At 42.5% G+C, this 19091-nt stretch overlaps 1 protein-coding gene across 1 annotated transcript in view; it reads right to left on the reverse strand.

Moving 5' to 3' along the window:
* ARPC1A (actin related protein 2/3 complex subunit 1A) overlaps nucleotides 1-19091 on the reverse strand; it is a 39273-nt gene that overhangs the window by 17305 nt on the left and 2877 nt on the right. Inside the window, exons 2-4 of the mRNA XM_008018671.3 lie at nucleotides 14142-14234; nucleotides 8504-8608; nucleotides 2231-2453 (exon numbers count right to left, since the gene is read on the reverse strand). Coding sequence (XP_008016862.1) covers nucleotides 2231-2453; nucleotides 8504-8608; nucleotides 14142-14205 — 392 coding nt within the window. The 5' untranslated portion in view covers nucleotides 14206-14234. The remainder of the gene's footprint in view (nucleotides 1-2230; nucleotides 2454-8503; nucleotides 8609-14141; nucleotides 14235-19091) is intronic.

Here is a 19091-nt window from a genome sequence, read left to right on the forward strand (position 1 = left end):
GTTTCTCCACGTTGGCCAGGCTGGTCTCCAACTCTTGACCTTGTGATCTGCCTGCCTTGGCCTCGCAAAGTGCTGGGATTATAGGTGGTGGCTATGCCTGGCTTTTATAATGTAATTTTTTTAATTGAGGAAAAGATGGCAAACAAAATAATTATAAGCTTCAGAGAGGTTGTTTTAAAGTACTCCTATGAAATATGAAATAACTATTCTATAGCTGAAAAACTGCCCTAAACATACAGCTTGTTCAAAGACATAAAATCCAATTTACCTATACTTGAGACTAATTCTCAATGAATAAAAATGTAAACAATTACTGAGGTTGAAGCTTAACTTGGAAGAAAACTTTCCTGTAGAAATTTGTAAGATTGCAAGGAGTACCAGCTGATATAAAGTTTAGCCTTGAAGGAATATTAATGAAGTTAGTTTCCTATCCCATTACAATGAAACTTCCAAATCGTTTCTAGCAGGTAACATTTTGTTGGCCTTGATTTATACACATTTGAAAGAAAAACATGTTTCAAATTCATAACTCAATTTTTTTTTTTTTTTGAGACGGCGTTTCACTCTTGATGCCCAGGCTGGAGTGCAATGGCACAATCTCGGCTCACCACAACCTCCGCTTCTGGGTTCAAGAGAGTCTCCTGTCTCAGCCTCCCTGGTAGCTGGGATTACAGGCATGCACCACCACACCCCGCTAATTTTTTTGTATTTTTAGTAGAGACGGGGTTTCTCCATGTTGGTCAGGCTGGTCTCGAACTCCTGACCTCAGGTGATCCACCTGCCTTGGCCTCTCAAAGTGCTGGGGTTACAGGCGTGAGCCACTAAGCCCGGCCCATAACTCAATTTTACTGCAAGTTCCCAATCTCTTTTTGAAGAATAAAATTTCTGAAGTTTTACTAAATTACAAAGGTAACATGATAATCCCTTCCTTTCAGTTTCAGCAGAATACAAATAACAAAACGGCTACAAAGACTCATGTGTACTCTGCTATTTTTAGTAGAAACACAAACACTGCCAGTATAGTACTAAATGACAACTTTATGTTGAAGGATATTTACCAGTCACGCTGAACACACGCCAGGTAGAATACAATTTTTTTTTTTTTTACTTTTGAGATGGAGTCTCACTGGGTCGCCCAGGCTGGAGTGCCCAATGGCATGATCTTGGCTCGCTGAAACCTCCGCCCCCTGAGTTCAAATGATTCTCCTGCCTCAGCCTCCCGAGTAGTTGGGATTACAGGCGCCTGCCACTGTGCCCGGCTAATTTTTGTATTTTTAGTAGAGATGGGGTTTCGCCATCTTGGCCAGGCTGGAGAATAATTGTTTTCTTATCAAAATAAACAGGAAGGAGTAGTTAAAATAAGTTTTGGTCATAAAGTAAACCTCTATGTTTTGACTGGGTCAGCTACAAGTGATTTATTTAAAAAATGTACAATAGCCTGATTAGACTTCTACGATTCTGGTGAGTTTTCACTTCAACAGTTTAAACAAGTAAAATATTACATCAAGACACAGAGTTGTTTAGCAAATAAGCTTTAAAGAAAGGAGAACCCTGGCTGGGTGTGGTGGTTCACACCTGTAATCCCAGCACTTTGGGAGGCCAAGGTGGTGGATCACGAGGTCAGGAGTTCAAGACCAGCCTGGCCAAGATGGTGAAACCTCGTCTCTACTAAAACTACAAAAATTAGCTGGGCGTGATGGCAGGTGACTGTAATCCCAGCTACCCGGGAGGCTGAGGCAGGAGAATTGCTTGGATCACGGGGGGTGGAGGTTGCAGTGAGCCAAGATCGTGCCACTACACTCCATCCGGCCTGGGCAACAGAGTGAGACTCTGTTTCAAAAAAAAAAAAAAAAAAAAAGAACATTGTTATCTGTAGCAATCCTACATAGATATCGTGTGAAAAAAAAATTCCTCAGGGAACAGAGACTCTTTCAAGGTTATTATTTGTACATGAGAGTAAGAAAACAGCAATTTGTGCAGTATAGAGTGAGAACAGTAGTAGCATCTTGCAGAAGAAACAAGTTAGGTGATCAGAACATGGACACAACAGCTCTATGTTAATACAAAAAACATGCGATTTAACCTAACATGCACATGAGAAGGGAAAATGCTCAGACAGAATCAAGAATTTCAGAGAAAAAACCACACAACTCCAGATGAGAAAACCTCACACAGCAGTGCAAATGTAAATTCTACAGAGAGGGATAGAAAAAGTTCAGATGTCACTCACCAGTCATTTTCAGACTCAAAGTAACAAACAGAAATGAGTCGTGCTCCACTTCCCACAGCAAATTTGTTCTCTAGGGGGGACCACTTCACAAAAGTAGCTGCGCGATTAATTCTCAGGATCACCAGGGTTGGCTTCCAGACACCATCTTTCTGACTCCAGACATAGGCATTGCGGTCTGCTCCACAAGTGACGATGCGGTCGCTCTTGGGAGCCCAGTCAATACCTGCAAGTGAGATGTGGGTCACCTGCTTTGCCCAGTCAATGACAAACAACTGCAGCACAGGCAGGTGGGTGGCACTGGCATGCCAGGATGAGATGTGGTCTTGGGACCTTCCTCCCAGGCACATCCTTCCCGCCATCTATGTCCTGATCACCGCCTCAAGGAAAGGCAAAGATGCTTCTCTGCAAAGCATCTGGGACTCAGGATTATCTATGAGGTCATGTAGAACAGAGCTGTTTTATAATTACAGACTTTACAAAACTAAATGGGGGCATTCTTTCGACCCAGAAAATTCACACATTTCTAAGACTTCTAAAGATCTGAAGATTCATTACTTTTTTCTTTCCTCTTTATTAGATTTTTGTGTGTGAAAATAACTGTATTCATTCATTAACAGACCTCATTCCATGATGTTAACCAACAGTCTGCTACATGGCATTCAACTAAAACAGCATACAGGGTAAATAAAAATAATCTTTAGTGTAAAGGAGGAAATATATATTGTGATTCATCATATATTCTTCTGAAAGTCGCTGTCAGTTGAACCATACTGAAAACCTTTTCTACATGATGCAGGTTCTGTAAAATCCTTGATTATCTTTGCATCTAAACCAGGAAGATACCTAAATGTGTATCTGAATTTAAGGTTTACTTTTCTTATTTGATGAGACTTTACTTATCTGGTACCTCTGTGAAGAATCCCAAAGTCAAGGTCAGTTTCTTATATACCAAGAGCAAAATTTACCATGACTCATTTAACATTTACTGATGAGGTATTTGCTTTGCTTTTGGTTTTTTTTTTTTTTTTTTGAGATGGAGTTTTGCTCTTGTAGCCTAGGCTGGAGTATAATGGCACGATCTCAGCTCACTGCAACCTCCACCTCCCAGGTTCAAGTGATTCTCCTGCCTCAGCCTCCCGAGTAGCTGGGATTACAGGTGGATGCCACCACGCTCAGCTAATTTTTGTGTTTTTAGTAGAGACGGGGTTTCACCATATTGACCAGGCTGGTCTCTAACTCCTGACTTCAGGCGATCTGCCCGCCTTGGCCTCCCAAAGTGCTGGGATTACAGGCGTGAGCCACTGCACCCGGCCTTGAGTTATTTTCTAGAAATATAATTTCACATTAAAAAGTACAGAAATATTACTAATAAATATTTATTACAGATCTCTCTCTAAAAATTAATACTTAGCATTCTTGGCATGTATATGGAAAAAAGACAAACATAAATCCAAGGCTCAATTACCCATAAGTCATAGTGACTTTAGTATGAAGAGTTTAATTTATTCATTTATTTACCTACATGAAATGTCAGCTCAATGTTTTGTACTACTGAAGGGAAAAAAATATGAGACTGTACTCTAAGTGATGTGTATTTTATTTATTCATTACAAGATAATTTTGCTTGCAGTCCTCTTTATTAGATTTTAGATTTTTTTTTTTTTTTGAGACAGGGTCTCACTTTATCACCCAGACTGGAGTGCAGTGGTGCGATCATAGCTCACTGCAGCTTCAACCTCCCAGGTTCATGAAATCCTCCTACCTCAGCCTCCTGAGTAGCTGGGACTACAGGTGCAAGCCACCATGCCTGGCTAACTTTTTGTAGAGATGGGGTCTCACCATGTTGCTCAGGCTGGTCTTGAACTCCTGGGCTCAAGGGATCTGCCCGCTTCAGCCTCCCAAAGCACTGGGATTACAGGCGTAAGTCTGATCAATATTTATTATTATTAAAAAGAAAAATCATTATCTTTTAGAGCTACAAACTGAAATGTGAAATGATATAATGTCTGGGATGTGCTTCAAATTAGTACAAGAAAGGAGAAAGTGAATTGAGAAGAACAAGATTGGCCGTTACTTGATAATTGTGGAATCTAGGTGATGGGTATAAAAGGCTCATTATACTATTGCATTTTTTAAAAAAATCTGTTTAAAATTTTCCATGGTAACAAAACATGTTTCTTAAAAAGGTGAACAATCAAATATTTAACACAAAAGAATAAAACCTCAGAACTCTGATATCCCTGATGTTTGCCACACTTCTTCTCTTTGTAGTACGGAGTAGTTTTTTCTTCTAGAATGCTTTAGAAAATATTTTTCCCCCTAAAATCACTATCTTTCTGAGAAAATATGTCTGATCCTTGATCTCCTGCCCCAGAGTTATATTTAGATTTTTCCAACAAGTATTTTTTAGATCTAAAAAATGCCATGTGAGCAGCTAGACAGAAAACAGGCCCAAGTTCAAAGAACCCCAAAAGAGAAGTAGAGGGAAAAACCACATAACTAAATATTTCACATTTTTGGCAATTTTTTTGGTCTTTCATCTTTGCCTTTTGTCATTTAAAAGTATTTCCTTTTAAATGCTAAAATTCCAACTGATTTTTTTTTTTTTTTTTTTGAGACAGAGTTTCGCTCTTATTGCCCAGGCTGGTGTGCAATGGCGCAATCTCGGCTCACTGCAACCTCCGCCTCCCGCATTCAAGCGATTCTCCTGCCTCAGTGTCCCGAGTAGCTGGGATTACAGGCATGTGCCACCATGCCCGGCTAATTTTGTATATCTTTAGTAGAGACAGGGTTTCTCCATGTTGGTCAGGCTGGTCTCGAACTCTCGACCTCAGGCAATCTGCCTGCCTCAGCCTCCCAAGTGCTGGGATTACAGGTGTGAGCCACTGCGCCCGGCCTAATTTTTAATTTTTTTTGGAGACAGAGTCTTGCTCTATCCCCCAGGCTGAAGTGCAATGGCGCCATCTTGGCTCACCACAACCTCTGCCTCCTGGGTTCAAGCAATTCTCATGCTTCAGCCTCCCGAGTAGCTGGGATTATAGTGCTCGCTGCCATGTCTGGCTAATTTTTGTATTTTTAGTGGAGACAGCGTTTCACCATGTTGGCCAGGTTGGTCTCGAACTCCTGACCTCAGGTGATCCACCTGCCTCAGCCTCCTAAAGTGTTGGGATTATAGGTGTGAGCCACCGTGCCTGCCCTAAAATTCCAATTTAAAATATGAGTATTCTTATTCTTAGCCCATGAGGCCACTGGCAAAGGAACTTAAGAAAATAGGCCAAAACTAATAGAAATAAGGTTGTGGGAAAGGAAAAGCGACACAAATAGAAACCCTGTCTTTGGCGCTGGTTTGGAAATATACTCAGCTCCTGGTGCTCAAGAGCATTATTTACAAATCACTGGTCAAAGCAAGAGTGGTCGTGAGTTATGCTGAAGAATGCAGGACAAATTCTGTAAAGGATGCAGAATAGCAAAACATGCTAAGTTCTCTTATTTGGGTAAGGAGATCTCTAAGCTCATCAGTATTTTAGGTGATTAGAGGTAAAATTACAGAGTCCAACTAAAAGAATAAAAAATCAGCCTGGGCAACATGGTGAAACCTATCTTTACAAAAAAATTAGCGAGGTGTGGTGGCATACACCTTTAGTACCAACTCCCTGGGGAGGCTGAGGTGGAAGGATCGCTTGAGCTCAGGAGGTTGAGGCTGTAGTGAGCCATGATCACTCTAGCCTGGGTGACTGGGCAACAGAGCAAGACCCTGCTAAAAAAAAAAAGTCGGGTGCGGTGGTTCACACTTGTAATCCCAGCACTTTGGGAGGCCGAGGCAGGCAGATCACTTGAAGTCAGGAGTTCGAGACCAGCCTGGCCAATGTGGTGAAATCCCAACTCTACTAAAAATACAAAAATTAGCCGGGCATTGTGGCAGGTGCCTGTAATTCCAGCAACACGGGAGGCTGAGGTGGGAGAACTGCTTGAACCTGGAAGGCAGAGGCTGCAGTCAGCCAAGACTGTATCACTCCATTCCAGCCTGGACAACAGAATAAGACTCCACCTCAAAACAAACAAACAAACAAAACAGAAAAAGACAAAAACTCAATGAAAAAATGATCAGGATTTATGAACAGGACAGTCACAACGAAGAAAAACTCTCATGGCTAATATACATCTGAAAGTATGCTCATCTTTTCCATTAATCAGGAAAATATGACTTACAGAAGCAACGGATGAACCTTTTATGCATTCATCAGTCTTACCATCTCAGGTATGTGGCGGGGTGTGGGAAAACGGGCACTCTCATACAGGACAAGTGGGAATGACGGCAATCTGATGAGGCCTGGCAACACTGCAGATGTGCATATCCTGTGGTATGAACACATCTACCATCTACAAACATTCACACATACGCACAGAAATCAAGGGATGCCTATTCAGCACTTCCATGTAATATGGAAAAATTGAAACCACCTAAATGTCCTTCAATGGAGGAAGGAGTAAGTAAGTGAGGTATCAAATGCTAAAGAGTAGTTAAAAGGAATCAACTTGGCCGGGCGCGGTGGCTCAAGCCTGTAATCCCAGCACTTTGGGAGGCCGAGACGGGTGGATCACGAGGTCAGGAGATCGAGACCATCCTGGCTAACACAGTGAAACCCCGTCTCTACTAAAAAATACAAAAAAAAATAGCCGGGCGAGGTGGCGGGCGCCTATAGTCCCAGCTACTCGGGAGGCTGAGGCAGGAGAATGGCGAAAACCCGGGAGGCGGAGCTTGCAGTGAGCTGAGATCCGGCCACTGCACTCCAGCCTGGGTGACAGAGCGAGACTCCGTCTCCAAAAAAAAAAAAAAAAAAAAAAAAAAAAAGGAATCAACTTGATCTAGACAGCAGCATAGATGGATCTCAGAAACAATCACGAATGCAAAAGCAGGCTGCCGGAGATGCATAATATCATGCCATTTATGTAGCTTCAAAAAATACTAGCCAATAGTCCTACAGATTGTTTTCTCTTTTTTCTTTTGAAAACAGGGTCTTGCTCTGTTGCCCAGGCTGGAGTGCAGTGGTGTGATCACAGCTCACTGCAGCCTTGATCTACTTGTCTCAAGTGATCCTCCCACTTCAGCCTCCCAAGTAGCTGGGACCACAGGTGTGTGCCACCACGCTGTGCTAATTTTTTTATTTGTAAAGAGGGGGTCTCATTATGTTGCCCAGGCTTGTCTTGGACTCCTTGGTTCAAGCAATCCTCCCGCCTTGGCCTCCCAAAGTGCTGGGATTACAGGTGTGAGCCACTGTGCTTGGCCTAAGCTTGTTTATGAACATGTATGTACGTAATATATTAAAATGGACTGGAATGGTGTCATAGCAAATTATAGTCTGCCTTCTAGGGGAAAGGAATAGAACTGCTGGTGAGAGGTGACTTTACCATTACCTAGAATAATATTCCTTATTATTATATCCTTTTTCCTTAAGTTTCCTGATACAGGAAAAGAAATTACTTCCTGGCACAGGGAAAAAGTTGGTAATTCTGGTGGCAATTATCTGATATGGGTGTTTATTATATTACTTTGTTCTTTTCAATATTCTGGAAAGTCTTCCTTATCCTGAAAACACAAAGGAAACTTTTGGAAGACACTTGGAAATACAGTTTGGCTCACGTTTTCATGTTGTCTATATTTTCATGTTATCTAGCTTTCAATTTCACGTCTCATCTCCTAATTTTAGCTCTTTAGTCCTCAGGGTAGGTTCAGTGCTTCCCATAGCAACAGTAGAGTGCTGGGTACCAACTGGGGCTACAAGAAGCACTTAACAACTGAGATCATTATTTTAGTATTTTCTCTAAAATTTTAAGGAAATTCAGTAAGTGCTGTATGACTTTAAATATTATGGGCTGGGTGCGGTGGCTCAATCCTGTAATCTCAGCACATTGGGAGGCCGAGGCAGGTGGATCACGAGGTCAGGGGTTCGAGACCAGCCTGACCAACACAGTGAAACCTGTCTCTACTAAAAATTAAAAAATTAGCCGGGCACAGTGGTGAGTGCCTGTAATCCCAGCTACTCAGGAAGCTGAGGCAGGAAAATTACTTGAACCTGGGAGGCAGAGGTTGCAGTGAGCCGAGATTGCGCCATTGCACTCCAGCCTGGGCGACAGAGTGATACTCTGTATCAAAAAAAAAAAAAAAAAAAAAAAAAAAAAATATGGCCAGCTGGGTTTATTAGGCTCTTTACCTAAAAGGAAGAGTGCCTGATTTGGAAATACCACACTAAGCTCACGGCTATCTTCCTTTACCTGTGATATGTCCATTGTGCTCCTTGAGTTCATGAGCTTTCACCCACTGGCTTCCGTTCTTCTTGTAGATGTGCACTTCGTGATTATTGGGACTGAGGGCAATCTCTGGAGACAGAATTCAAACAACAGTTAACACCTGAACTTGAAATTGTCATCAAAAAAGGGGACATGTCACTGTTGTTTTAAAAGCAGACTGTAGTTAAGGAAAAGAAAAACTTTTGAAAAAGTAGTTCTCAAATTCACCTCTGAAGAATTCCTTTTATTTATTTATTTATTTTTTACCTTTACTTGGGTCCTATATTTTATAATGCTTTACAGGAAAACTAAGATTAAAAATTCATTTTCCCAGAGACATGTACAACTGCCAATTAATGATTCTAACCAGTGAAAAATAAACAATGTTACTATACCTAGTCAAAATAAATTTACATCAGGGTAAAAATATTTGACAGTTTCATTCACCTGTGCAATATTATTAGAGCTAAATCTAAATTTCTGTTGGTCTTTTTGAAACGCTGAAAATAGTTTATGGACTTCCATTACTGTTATCATGGACTCATGCTGGAACAACTAGTTTATACAAAAAAAACTGATTCTGCTGATAAACTATACTGAACTTCTCCTTTACAACAAAGCCAATATAGATCACAATACTTTGTTTTCAAGAGTAATTTCCTGAACTAATCCAAAATATAATACATAAAACGGACTTTTAAAAAACTCATACAGGTTGCGCATCCGTAATCTGAAAAGCTGAAATCTGAAATGCTCCCAAACCCAAAACTTTTTGAGTACCAACATGACACTCAAAAGGTCATGCTAAAACGCAATGTTCTCTGGAACATTTTGGATTTCTGATTTTCTTTTTCTTCCTTTTTGAGATGGAGTTTTGCTCTTGTTGCCCAGGCTAGAGTACAATGGCGCGATCTTGGCTCACTGCAATCTCCGCCTCCCAGGTTCAAGCGATTCTCCTGCCTCAGCCTCCGAAGTAGCTGGGATTACAGGCATGTGCCACCACGCCCAACTAATTTTGTATTTTTAGTAGAGACAGGGTTTCTCCATGTTGCTCAGGCTAGTCTCGAACTCCTGAATTTAGGTAATCTGCCTGCCTCGGCCTCCCAAAGTGCTGGGATTACAGGCATGAGCCACCGGGCTTGGCTAGATTTCACAATTCTGGTCCCAGGCATTTCAGATAAGGGATACTAGACCTATATTCATATATCATTTTTTACCCTTTCTAGTTCATCTGTTTTTTGTTTTGTTTTTTTAATTTAATTTAATTTTTATTTTTAGTAGAAATAGGGTCTCACTATGTTGCCTACACTGGTCTTGAGCTCCTGGCCTCAAGCAGTTCTCCTGCCTTGACCTCCCAAAGCACTAGGATTACAGGCATGAGCCAAGATGCCCAGCCCCTCTTTCTTTGTATTGGTTTCTTAAAATTAAAATTAGGATCTATGGGCTGGGCACAGTGGCTCACGCCTGTAATCCCAGCACTTTGGGAAGATGAGGCAGGCAGATCACCTGCGATCAGGAGTTCGCGACCAGCCTGGCCAACATGGGGAAACCCCGTCTCTACTAAAAATACAAAAATTAGCTGGGCCTGGTGGCACGCACCTGTAGTCCCAGCTACTCAGGAGGCTGAGGCGGGAGAATCGCTTGATCCCAGGAGGCAGAGGCTGCAGTGAGCCGAGATTGCATCACTGCACTCCAGCCTGGGTGACACAGTGAGACCCTGTCTCAAAAAAAAAAAAAAAATTAAGACCTATGATCCAAACTTTAGGCCAGTCATTAATAGCACCCATCTACACTCACTTTCCCACCTTCTTTAGGAAAGCTACATCTATCTGCTTTACAGATAAAACTGTGGAACTAGGTAAATATCTAGCTATATACTCCTAAGGACTTAAGAGTGTTTTCTGGAAGCTAGTTATATATTTCTCTAACTTTCTCACATGTATATAGAGATTTCAAAAGCCAAGTCCAAATTTAAACCTGGAAAATGTTATAAATTTCAAATTCCCATGTCAAAAAAAATGTTGACTTAATATGCTGAATTTATCAAGTAGTTTAAATGAGGACAATGATAGCTTGCATCTGTATTAAAAATAATTGGAAATACTCCAAAAGCCTATTTTTAGATGGGAAAGTGGAAACAGAAGATCCAGGAAAGCTGGCTATGAAGCTCTGTGAGATGATTACAAAGCACATGCTCTAAATTCACTATCCTGCCAGGTTATACATATTCAAGTACACAATACACAGGCTCTTTTTTGTGTGTGTGTGTGAGATGGAGTCTTGCTCTGTCACCCAGGCTGGAGTACAGTGGCGCGATCTTGGCTCACTGCAAGTTCCGCCTCCAGGGTTCAGGCCATTCTCCTGCCTCAGCCTCCCGAGTAACTGGGACTACAGGCGTCCGCCACCACACCTGGCTAATTTTTTGTATTTTTAGTAGAGACGGGGTTTCACCGTGTTAGCCAGGATGGTCTCAATCTCCTGACCTCATGATCCACCTGCCTTGGCCTCCCAAAGTGCTGGGATTACAGGTGTGAGCCACCGTGCCCGGCCCTGAAATGCTTTAAAAAGATGGTGAATCTACAGATTCAAAGCAATCTCTGTCAAAATCTCAGTTCACTTCTTAAAAGATATTAACAAGCTGATCCTAAAATTCATATGGAAATGCAATCGACACAATAACCAAAATAATCTTGAAAAGAACAAAGTTGGAACTTACACTTCTTGATTTCAAAACTTACTACCAAGCGGGACCGGGAGGTCAGGAGATCAAGACCATCCTGGGTAACACAGTGAAATCCCATCTCTACTAAAAACACACACAAAAAAATTAGCCGGGCGTGGTGGCAGGTGCCTGTAGTACCAGCTACTCGGGAGGCTGAGGCAGGAGAATGGCATGAACCTGGGAGGCGGAGCTTGCAGTGAGCCAAAATTGCCCCACTGCACTCCAGCCTGGGCAACGGAGCAAGACTCCATCTCAAAAAAAACAAAAAACAAAAAAAACAAAACTTACTACCAAGCTACAGTAATCAAGACAGACTGGTCCTGAAATTAGGATAAACATAAAGAACAATGGAATAGAATTGGGAGTCCAGAAATAAACTCTCATATTTACAGTCAGTTGATTTTCAAAAAGGGTGCCAAGGCAATTAAATGGGGAGAGGATAGTTTTCAACAAAAGGTACAGGAAAAACTTGATTATCTTGGCTGGCGTGGTGGCTCATGCCACTAAGTATATCCCAACACTTCGGGAGGCCGAGGCAGGTGGATTGCTTGAGGCCAGAAGTTCGAGGCCAGCCTGGGCGACATAGTAAAACCCTGTCTCTTCTGAAAATACAAAAATTAACCGGGTGTGGTGGCGCGTGCACGTAATCACAGCTTCTTAGGATGCTCAGACACGATAATCACTTGAACCTGGGAGGCAGAGGCTGCAGTAAGCTGAGGTTGCACCACTGCGCTCCAGCCTGGATGACAGAGCAAGACTCTGTCTCAATAAATAAATACAAAAAAAAAAGAAGAAAAAAACCCCATGAAAACTGGGTTAAAAGGAACCCTATCTTACAGGATACACAAAAATTAACTCAAAATGGATCAAAGTCCTACATAAAAGGACTGAAGCTTTAAGACTCGTAGAAGGAAACACAGGCGTAGGCACACATCGTTGCGATCCTGGATTATGCAATGGTTTCTCTGACACAACAGCAGAAGTACAAGCAACAAAAGAAAAATACGCGAAATTGGACTTTTTCTCTCCAATCCTGCTCTTTCTGTATTTTTATTATTTAATTTTTTTTTTTTTTTTTTTTTGAGAGAGTCTTGCTCTGTCACCTAGGCTGGAGTACAGTGGCATGAACGTGGCTCACTGCAGCTGTGCACTTCCGGACTCAAGTGATCCTCCCACCTCAGCCTCCCATGTAGCTGGGGCCACAGGCACGTGCTACCACACCCAGCTAATTTTTATTTTTTGTAGAGACGAGGTTTCACTATCTCTCCCAGGCTGATCTCGAACTCCCAGACCCAAGCGACCCTCTCGCCTTGGCCTCCCAAAGTGCTGGAATTACAGCACCGTGCCTGGCAACTTGTTCAAAATTAAAAACTTGTGTGTGTCAAAGAATACCTTCAAAGAAGTGAAAGGACAACCCACAGAATGGGAGAAAATATTTGATAAGAGACTTGCAGCCAGAATATATAAAGAACTCTTACGACTCAACAATAAAAAGATAACCCTATTTAAAACTGGGCAGACATGTCGGAATAGACATTTCTCCAGAGACATACAAATAGCCAACAGGCATGTCAAACAATGTTCAACATCAATACTCATGGAGGAAATGCAAGTCAAAACCACAATGAGATACTACTTTATACCCATTATGATGTCTGTAATAAAGACAGACAAGGCTGAGCATGGAGGCTCATGCCTGTAATCCCAGCATTTTGGGAGGCTGAGGCAGGCAGATCATTTGAGGTCAGGAGTTTGAGATCAGCCTGGCCAACATGGGGAGACCCCATCTCTACTAAAAATAAAAAAATTAACCAGGAGTGGTGGCACATGCCTGTAATCCTAGCTACTCAGGAGGCTGCGGCAGGAAAATTGCTTGAACCCAGGAGGCAGAGTTTGCAGTGAGCTGGGATTGTGCCATTGCGAGACTCTGTCTCAGAAACAAAACAAAACAAAACAAACAAACAAACAAAATATATATATATGTACACACATACACACACACACACGTTTTGTATTTTTCTTTGCAGAGACAGGGTTTTGCCATGTTGCTCAGGCTGGCCTTGAACTCTTGAGCTCAAGATATTTGCCTGCCTTGGCCTCCCAAAGTGCTGGGATTATAGGCATGAGCCACTGCACGCAGCCTCATCTTGTTATATTATCTGTCACTTTGCTTGCTGGACTGTGCCTACTTCTTTTTTTTTTTTTTTTTTTTTTTTTTTTGAGACGGAGTCTTGCTCTGTGCCCCAGGCTGGAGTGCAGTGGTGCAATCTCGGCTCACTGCAAGCTCCGCCCCCCCGGGTTCACGCCATTCTCCTGCCTCAGCCTCCCGAGTAACTGGGACTACAGGCGCCCGCCACCTCGCCCGGCTAGTTTTTCTTGTATTTTTAGTAGAGACGGGGTTTCACCGTGTTAGCCAGGATGGTCTCGATCTCCTGACCTCGTGATCCGCCCGTCTCGGCCTCCCAAAGTGCTGGGATTACAGGCTTGAGCCACCGCGCCCGGCCAACTGTGCCTACTTCTAAGAGCATTCTCCATCCCTTTCTAGTTTGCTGGAGCTAGAAAACGAGAAACTCAAGCTGCTTATGAATAACACAGTAAATACTAGTTAATAAAGCTCTGAGTAGCTCAGGAGCAAACTGCTTGTCTCTGAAACAGCTTATTCTAGGTCCTAGTGCTGTGACTAAACCTGAACTTCGTATGTAACCTCTGCAAAGCCCTTCCTTCACTCTGGGTCTCAGTTTATCCATCTGTAAACCAAAGGACTGACTTAGTTCCCTTCTGAATGTACATAATAGATGTATGTTCCTTGCCCATGTGATATTGAGATATGTGAGCCCCAAATGTGTCTAAAGATATACCAAAGGTACCAAAATACAAAAGCAAAGTTAATAAAATACTTACGAGTACGATCCCTGTTCCAGGCATGACAGGTGATTGGCTCTAGTAAAAACTGATGCAGTGACATTATTCTTAGTGTTTTCAAAGGAGAGAAAGCTGCAATGAACAACAACAAAAAGCATTTTGTACAATAGAGAAAAGGCAAGTAACCAATGTTTAAGTTGTCTGAGGATCTTAAGATATTCACAAATAAACAAAATATTGTTCTCCCATTAAAAAAAAATCTGGCCAGGCGCGGTGGCTCACGCTTGTAATCCCAGCACTTTGGGAGGCCAAGGCTGGTGGATCATGAGGTCAGGAGTTCAAGACCAGCCGGGCCGACCTGGTGAAACCCTGTCTCTACTAAAAATATAAAAATTAGCTGGGCATGGTGGCACACACCTGTAGTTCTAGCTACTAGGGAGGCTGAGGCAGGAGAATTGCTTGCACCCAGGAGGCAGAGGTTGCAGTGAGCCGAGATCATACCACTGCACTCCAGCCTGGGCAACAGAGCGAGATTCTGTCTCAAGGGAAAAAAAAAAAGGCCGGGCGTGGTGGTCAGGAGATTGAGACCATCCTGGCTAACACGGTGAAACCCTGTCTCTACTAAAAATACAAAAAATTAGCCGGGCGTGGTGGCAGGTACCTGTAGTCCCAGCTACTCGGGAGGCCATGGCAGGAGAATGGCGAACCCGTGAAGCGGAGCTTGCTGTGAGCCGAGATCATGCTACTGCACTCCACCCTGGGTGACTGAGCGAGACTCCGTCTCAAAAAAAAAAAAAAAAATCTGTCTCATTGTCGAAACTTAACCATCTGAATAAATCTAGCATTGTAACAACTAATGTGGAATTTATTCTGTTAAGGGTCATCAATGGACTCTTATACCATGGGTACAGGATATTCCTAGTCTCAAATTGTTATCCCACAGATTGCTTACTAACTACAAAGAGAAAAAGATGCCTTTACATTGAAGAAATCTGGCAATCACCACGTGATCAAACTCAGTATTATAAATAGTGGATCACTCTAACTGGATGGGCCTCCTGATGGTAGTCCACATGAAGTACATCATCACTTATAAATAGTGACTTAACTTACCATCCAAATCAGAACACTTCTGAGAGCAAAAATAAACAATGATTATGCCAACACAACAGGTCACAGGGCTATCCTGGAGAAACCTGGGAATATGGTCAACCTACCAGTGAAGTCTTTATGCTAAACATATTTACTCTAAACCCAATCAAGATTCAGACCTAATTTTCAGTTTACAAGAAATAAAGGGTAAAGGAACTGGTCAAACAATACAAGGAGGAAATGAACAGTTAAAGCCAGGGTGTGTGCCATTCTATAGAATAACTGGCCTGGACTATTCCAAAAAGGCAATATGGAGGCAGGGCGAGAACTGTTCTAGAGAGGTATGAAAACCAAATTTGATAAGTGAAGGTTGATTATAATCTATTTCTTTCTTTCTTTTTTTTTGAAACAGAGTCTCACTCTGTTGCCCAGACTGGAGTATAGCGGCACCATCTCAGCTCACTGCAACCTCCACTTCCTGGGCTCAGGTGATCCTCCTGCCTCAGCCTCTCGAGTAGCTGGGATCACAGGTGTGCACCACCAGGTCCGGCTAATTTTTCTATTTTTAGTAGAGACGGACTTTCACCATGTTGGCCAGGCTGGTCTTGAACTCCTGGCCTCAAGTGATCCGCCCTCCTCAGCCTCCCAAAGTGCTGAGATTACAGGTGTGAGCCACCGTGCCTGGCCCATAATCTACATTTTAAATTGGGCAGAAAAGATGTATTTTCTACAATAGGGAAAATTACAATTTAAACTAGATATTACATATGGAATTATTTTCATTTTCTTAGGTAAAATAACGGTATTGACATTAGGTAGGAGAATGTCCTAGCTCTTAGGAGACAAAGATAATGATGAAGTGTTCAGGGATGAAGTATCATGATGCCTTCTGTAACTTCTTTTCTTTTTGTGGGGATGGCAGGGGAGACAGGGTCTTGCTCTCTCACCCAGGTTTAGAGGGCAGTGGTGCAATCTATGCTTACTGCAGCCTCCGTCTCCTGGGCTTAAGTGATCCTCCCACCTCAGCCTCCTGAGTAGCTGTGGATACGAGCATGCACTGCCAAGCCCAGGTAATTTTTGTAGAGATGGGGTATCACCATGTTGCCCAAGCTGCTCTGCCTGTCAAGTGATCCACCTGCCTCAGCCTCCCAAAGTGCCAGGATTACAGGCATGAGCCACCATGCCCAGCCACTGTAACTTATTTTCAACAGTTCAGGACAGAAAATATATAGAATGTGAATGTGGCAAAATGCTAACTGGTGAATCTAGGCAAAAAGTATGTAGGTGTTTATGATAATACTTTTTTTTTGTTTTTTTTGAAAAAAAAAAAAAAGCCTGTCGCCCAGGCTGGAGTGCAGTGGCCGGATCTCAGCTCACTGCAAGCTCCACCTCCTGGGTTTACGCCATTCTACTGCCTCAGCCTCCCAAGTAGCTGGAACTATAGGCACCCGCCACCTCACCCGGCTAGTTTTTTGTATTTTTTAGTAGAGACGGGGTTTCACCGTGTTAGCCAGGATGGTCTCGATCTCCTGACCTCGTGATCGGCCCGTCTTGGCCTCCCAAAGCGCTGGGATTACAGGCTTGAGCCACCGCGCCCGGCCTGTGATAATAGTTTTTAAACTTTTCATTGTAACTAAATGAAAAGCAGGAATCTGCAAAACATTAAATTAAAAATTCTCTATTTTATAGGTACCCAAATCTAGACACACTTGAAGAAGCAACCATTACCTGAAATGGGAACATTTTTCAAAAAGCAGCCAGCCTTCCTCTACCCCCAACTTTATCATTTCCAGGAGGCACCCTCACTATAAACTCAAGTTTCAACACACGTAAGTATGTGTCATGTTAACCCAGGGTGGAGGCTGAATGTGAGACATGAATTCTGATGCAAGCAGGAAATGAACGGAAGGGCCACTAGAAGGTTGTAAAATGAACAATGAAAGTTCAGCTGACAAAGCAGAAATCAATCTCAGTTAGAAAGCAGAAATAGCACCTCTGCTAATTGGAAAGGAACCCAGGCCAGGTTCGGTGGCTCAAGCCTGTGATCCCAGCACTTTGGGAGGCCGAGGCGGGTAGATCACCTGAGGTCAGGAGTTCCAGACCAGCCTGGCCAACATGGAGAAACCGTCTCTACTAAAAATACAAAAATGAGCTGGGCATGGTGGCAGGCACCTGTAATTCCAGCTACTCGGGAGGCTGAGGCACAAGAATCTCTTGAACATGGGAGGCGGAGGTTGCAGTGAGCCAAGATGGTGCCACAGCACTGCAGCCTGGGTAATAGAGGGTGACTCTGTATCAAAAAAAAAAAAAAAAAAGGAGGGGGGAACCCAAAGGTAAGTGCAACTTTAAATAAAAAACATCCAATATCTTGAACTGGCAGAGAAATGCTAGTATTTCATATTCTATTCTAAGATATGAAGAGTGAAGATAGTTAAGTCATTACTTTCTTCTTTTATACAGTCTAGAAAGCAAACTACAACTTACAGAGAAAAAGTTTAGGAATTGGCAATTTAAAAAAATTTTAAATGAATTCAAATGAGAATGTTTAATTTGTGTTTTTTTTTTAAAAAGAACTTCCAGATGCTCACTGCATGCTTCTCTCTTTATCTCTGATATCAGACGCTCACTCCAAATTGTTCCATCACAACAGATTTTAGTTACAGCTACTCAACATAACACGCTGTCATAAAATAACTCCTTAATTAAAAGTGCTTTAGTTCAAAAGCCACATTTGATAAGCTTATTTGTTAACTAAAAATAAAATTGGTCTGCAAATCAGTAATTTGATGCAAATATCTGCGTGCCATAAAAGTACATGTTTCACGTCCAGTTGAAAAGTACAGCTGCGGACAAAAGGCTTTCTCACGTTCAACTCAGTTTTTTTTTTTTTTTTTTTTTTGAGACGGAGTCTCGCTCTGTCGCCCAGGCTGGAGTGCAGTGGCCGGATCTCAGCTCACTGCAAGCTCCGCCTCCCGGGTTTACGCCATTCTCCTGCCTCAGCCTTCCCGAGTAGCTGGGACTACAAGCGCCCGCCACCGCGCCCGGCTAGTTTTTTTTTTGTATTTTTTAGTAGAGACGGGGTTTCACCGTGTTAGCCAGGATGGTCTCGATCTCCTGACCTCGTGATCCGCCCGTCTCGGCCTCCCAAAGTGCTGGGATTACAGGCTTGAGCCACCGCGCCCGGCCTTCAACTCAGTTTTATAAGCAATGTAGCAAAGACTTCAAAAGAGGTGGCCATTTACACAACAGTGTAATTGCTTCTAAAATTTCTAATTTTGCCATATCATTCAAGTTCCATATTTGGACATACACTCAAGACCTGTACTTCTTTTATAATCAGGTGGCTATTTTAAGTCTGTAGGCCAAGACAACACTCATGTTTGTCAAATTTAGAATGCACCTAGCAAACACAGCTTGCATTCATGAAACCCAGTGAATGCAGAAGAAATTCCTAATAGCCTGAATTATGTACCAAGAAAGGGTACCTTCTGTCATAGGGTGATAATTATAATTTCTAACCTATGATTAATGTTTAAGTGAAATCTGAAAAGTTCTGTCTTAAGAGAGCTAGAGAGGGAGAAAAGGGAACAAATAAAAATGTCAGGAACTCCTCATCCCTTTTCTTTATTTTCTTTTCTTTTCTTTCTTTCTTTCTTTCTTTCTTTTTTTTTTTTTTTTGAGACAGAATCTCTGTCACCCAGGTTGGAGTGCAGTGGCGCGATTTCGGCTCATTGTAAGCTCCACCTCGCAGGTTCACACCATTCTCCTGCCTCAGCCTCCCGAGTAGCTGGGACTACAGGTGCCCGCCACCATGCCTGGCTAATTTTTTTGTATTTTCAGTAGAGACAGGGTTTCACAGTGTTAGCCAGGATGGTCTCGATCTCCTGACCTTGTGAT

This window comes from Chlorocebus sabaeus, chromosome 28 (assembly GCF_047675955.1).
Source record: "Chlorocebus sabaeus isolate Y175 chromosome 28, mChlSab1.0.hap1, whole genome shotgun sequence".
Taxonomy (NCBI): domain Eukaryota; kingdom Metazoa; phylum Chordata; class Mammalia; order Primates; family Cercopithecidae; genus Chlorocebus; species Chlorocebus sabaeus.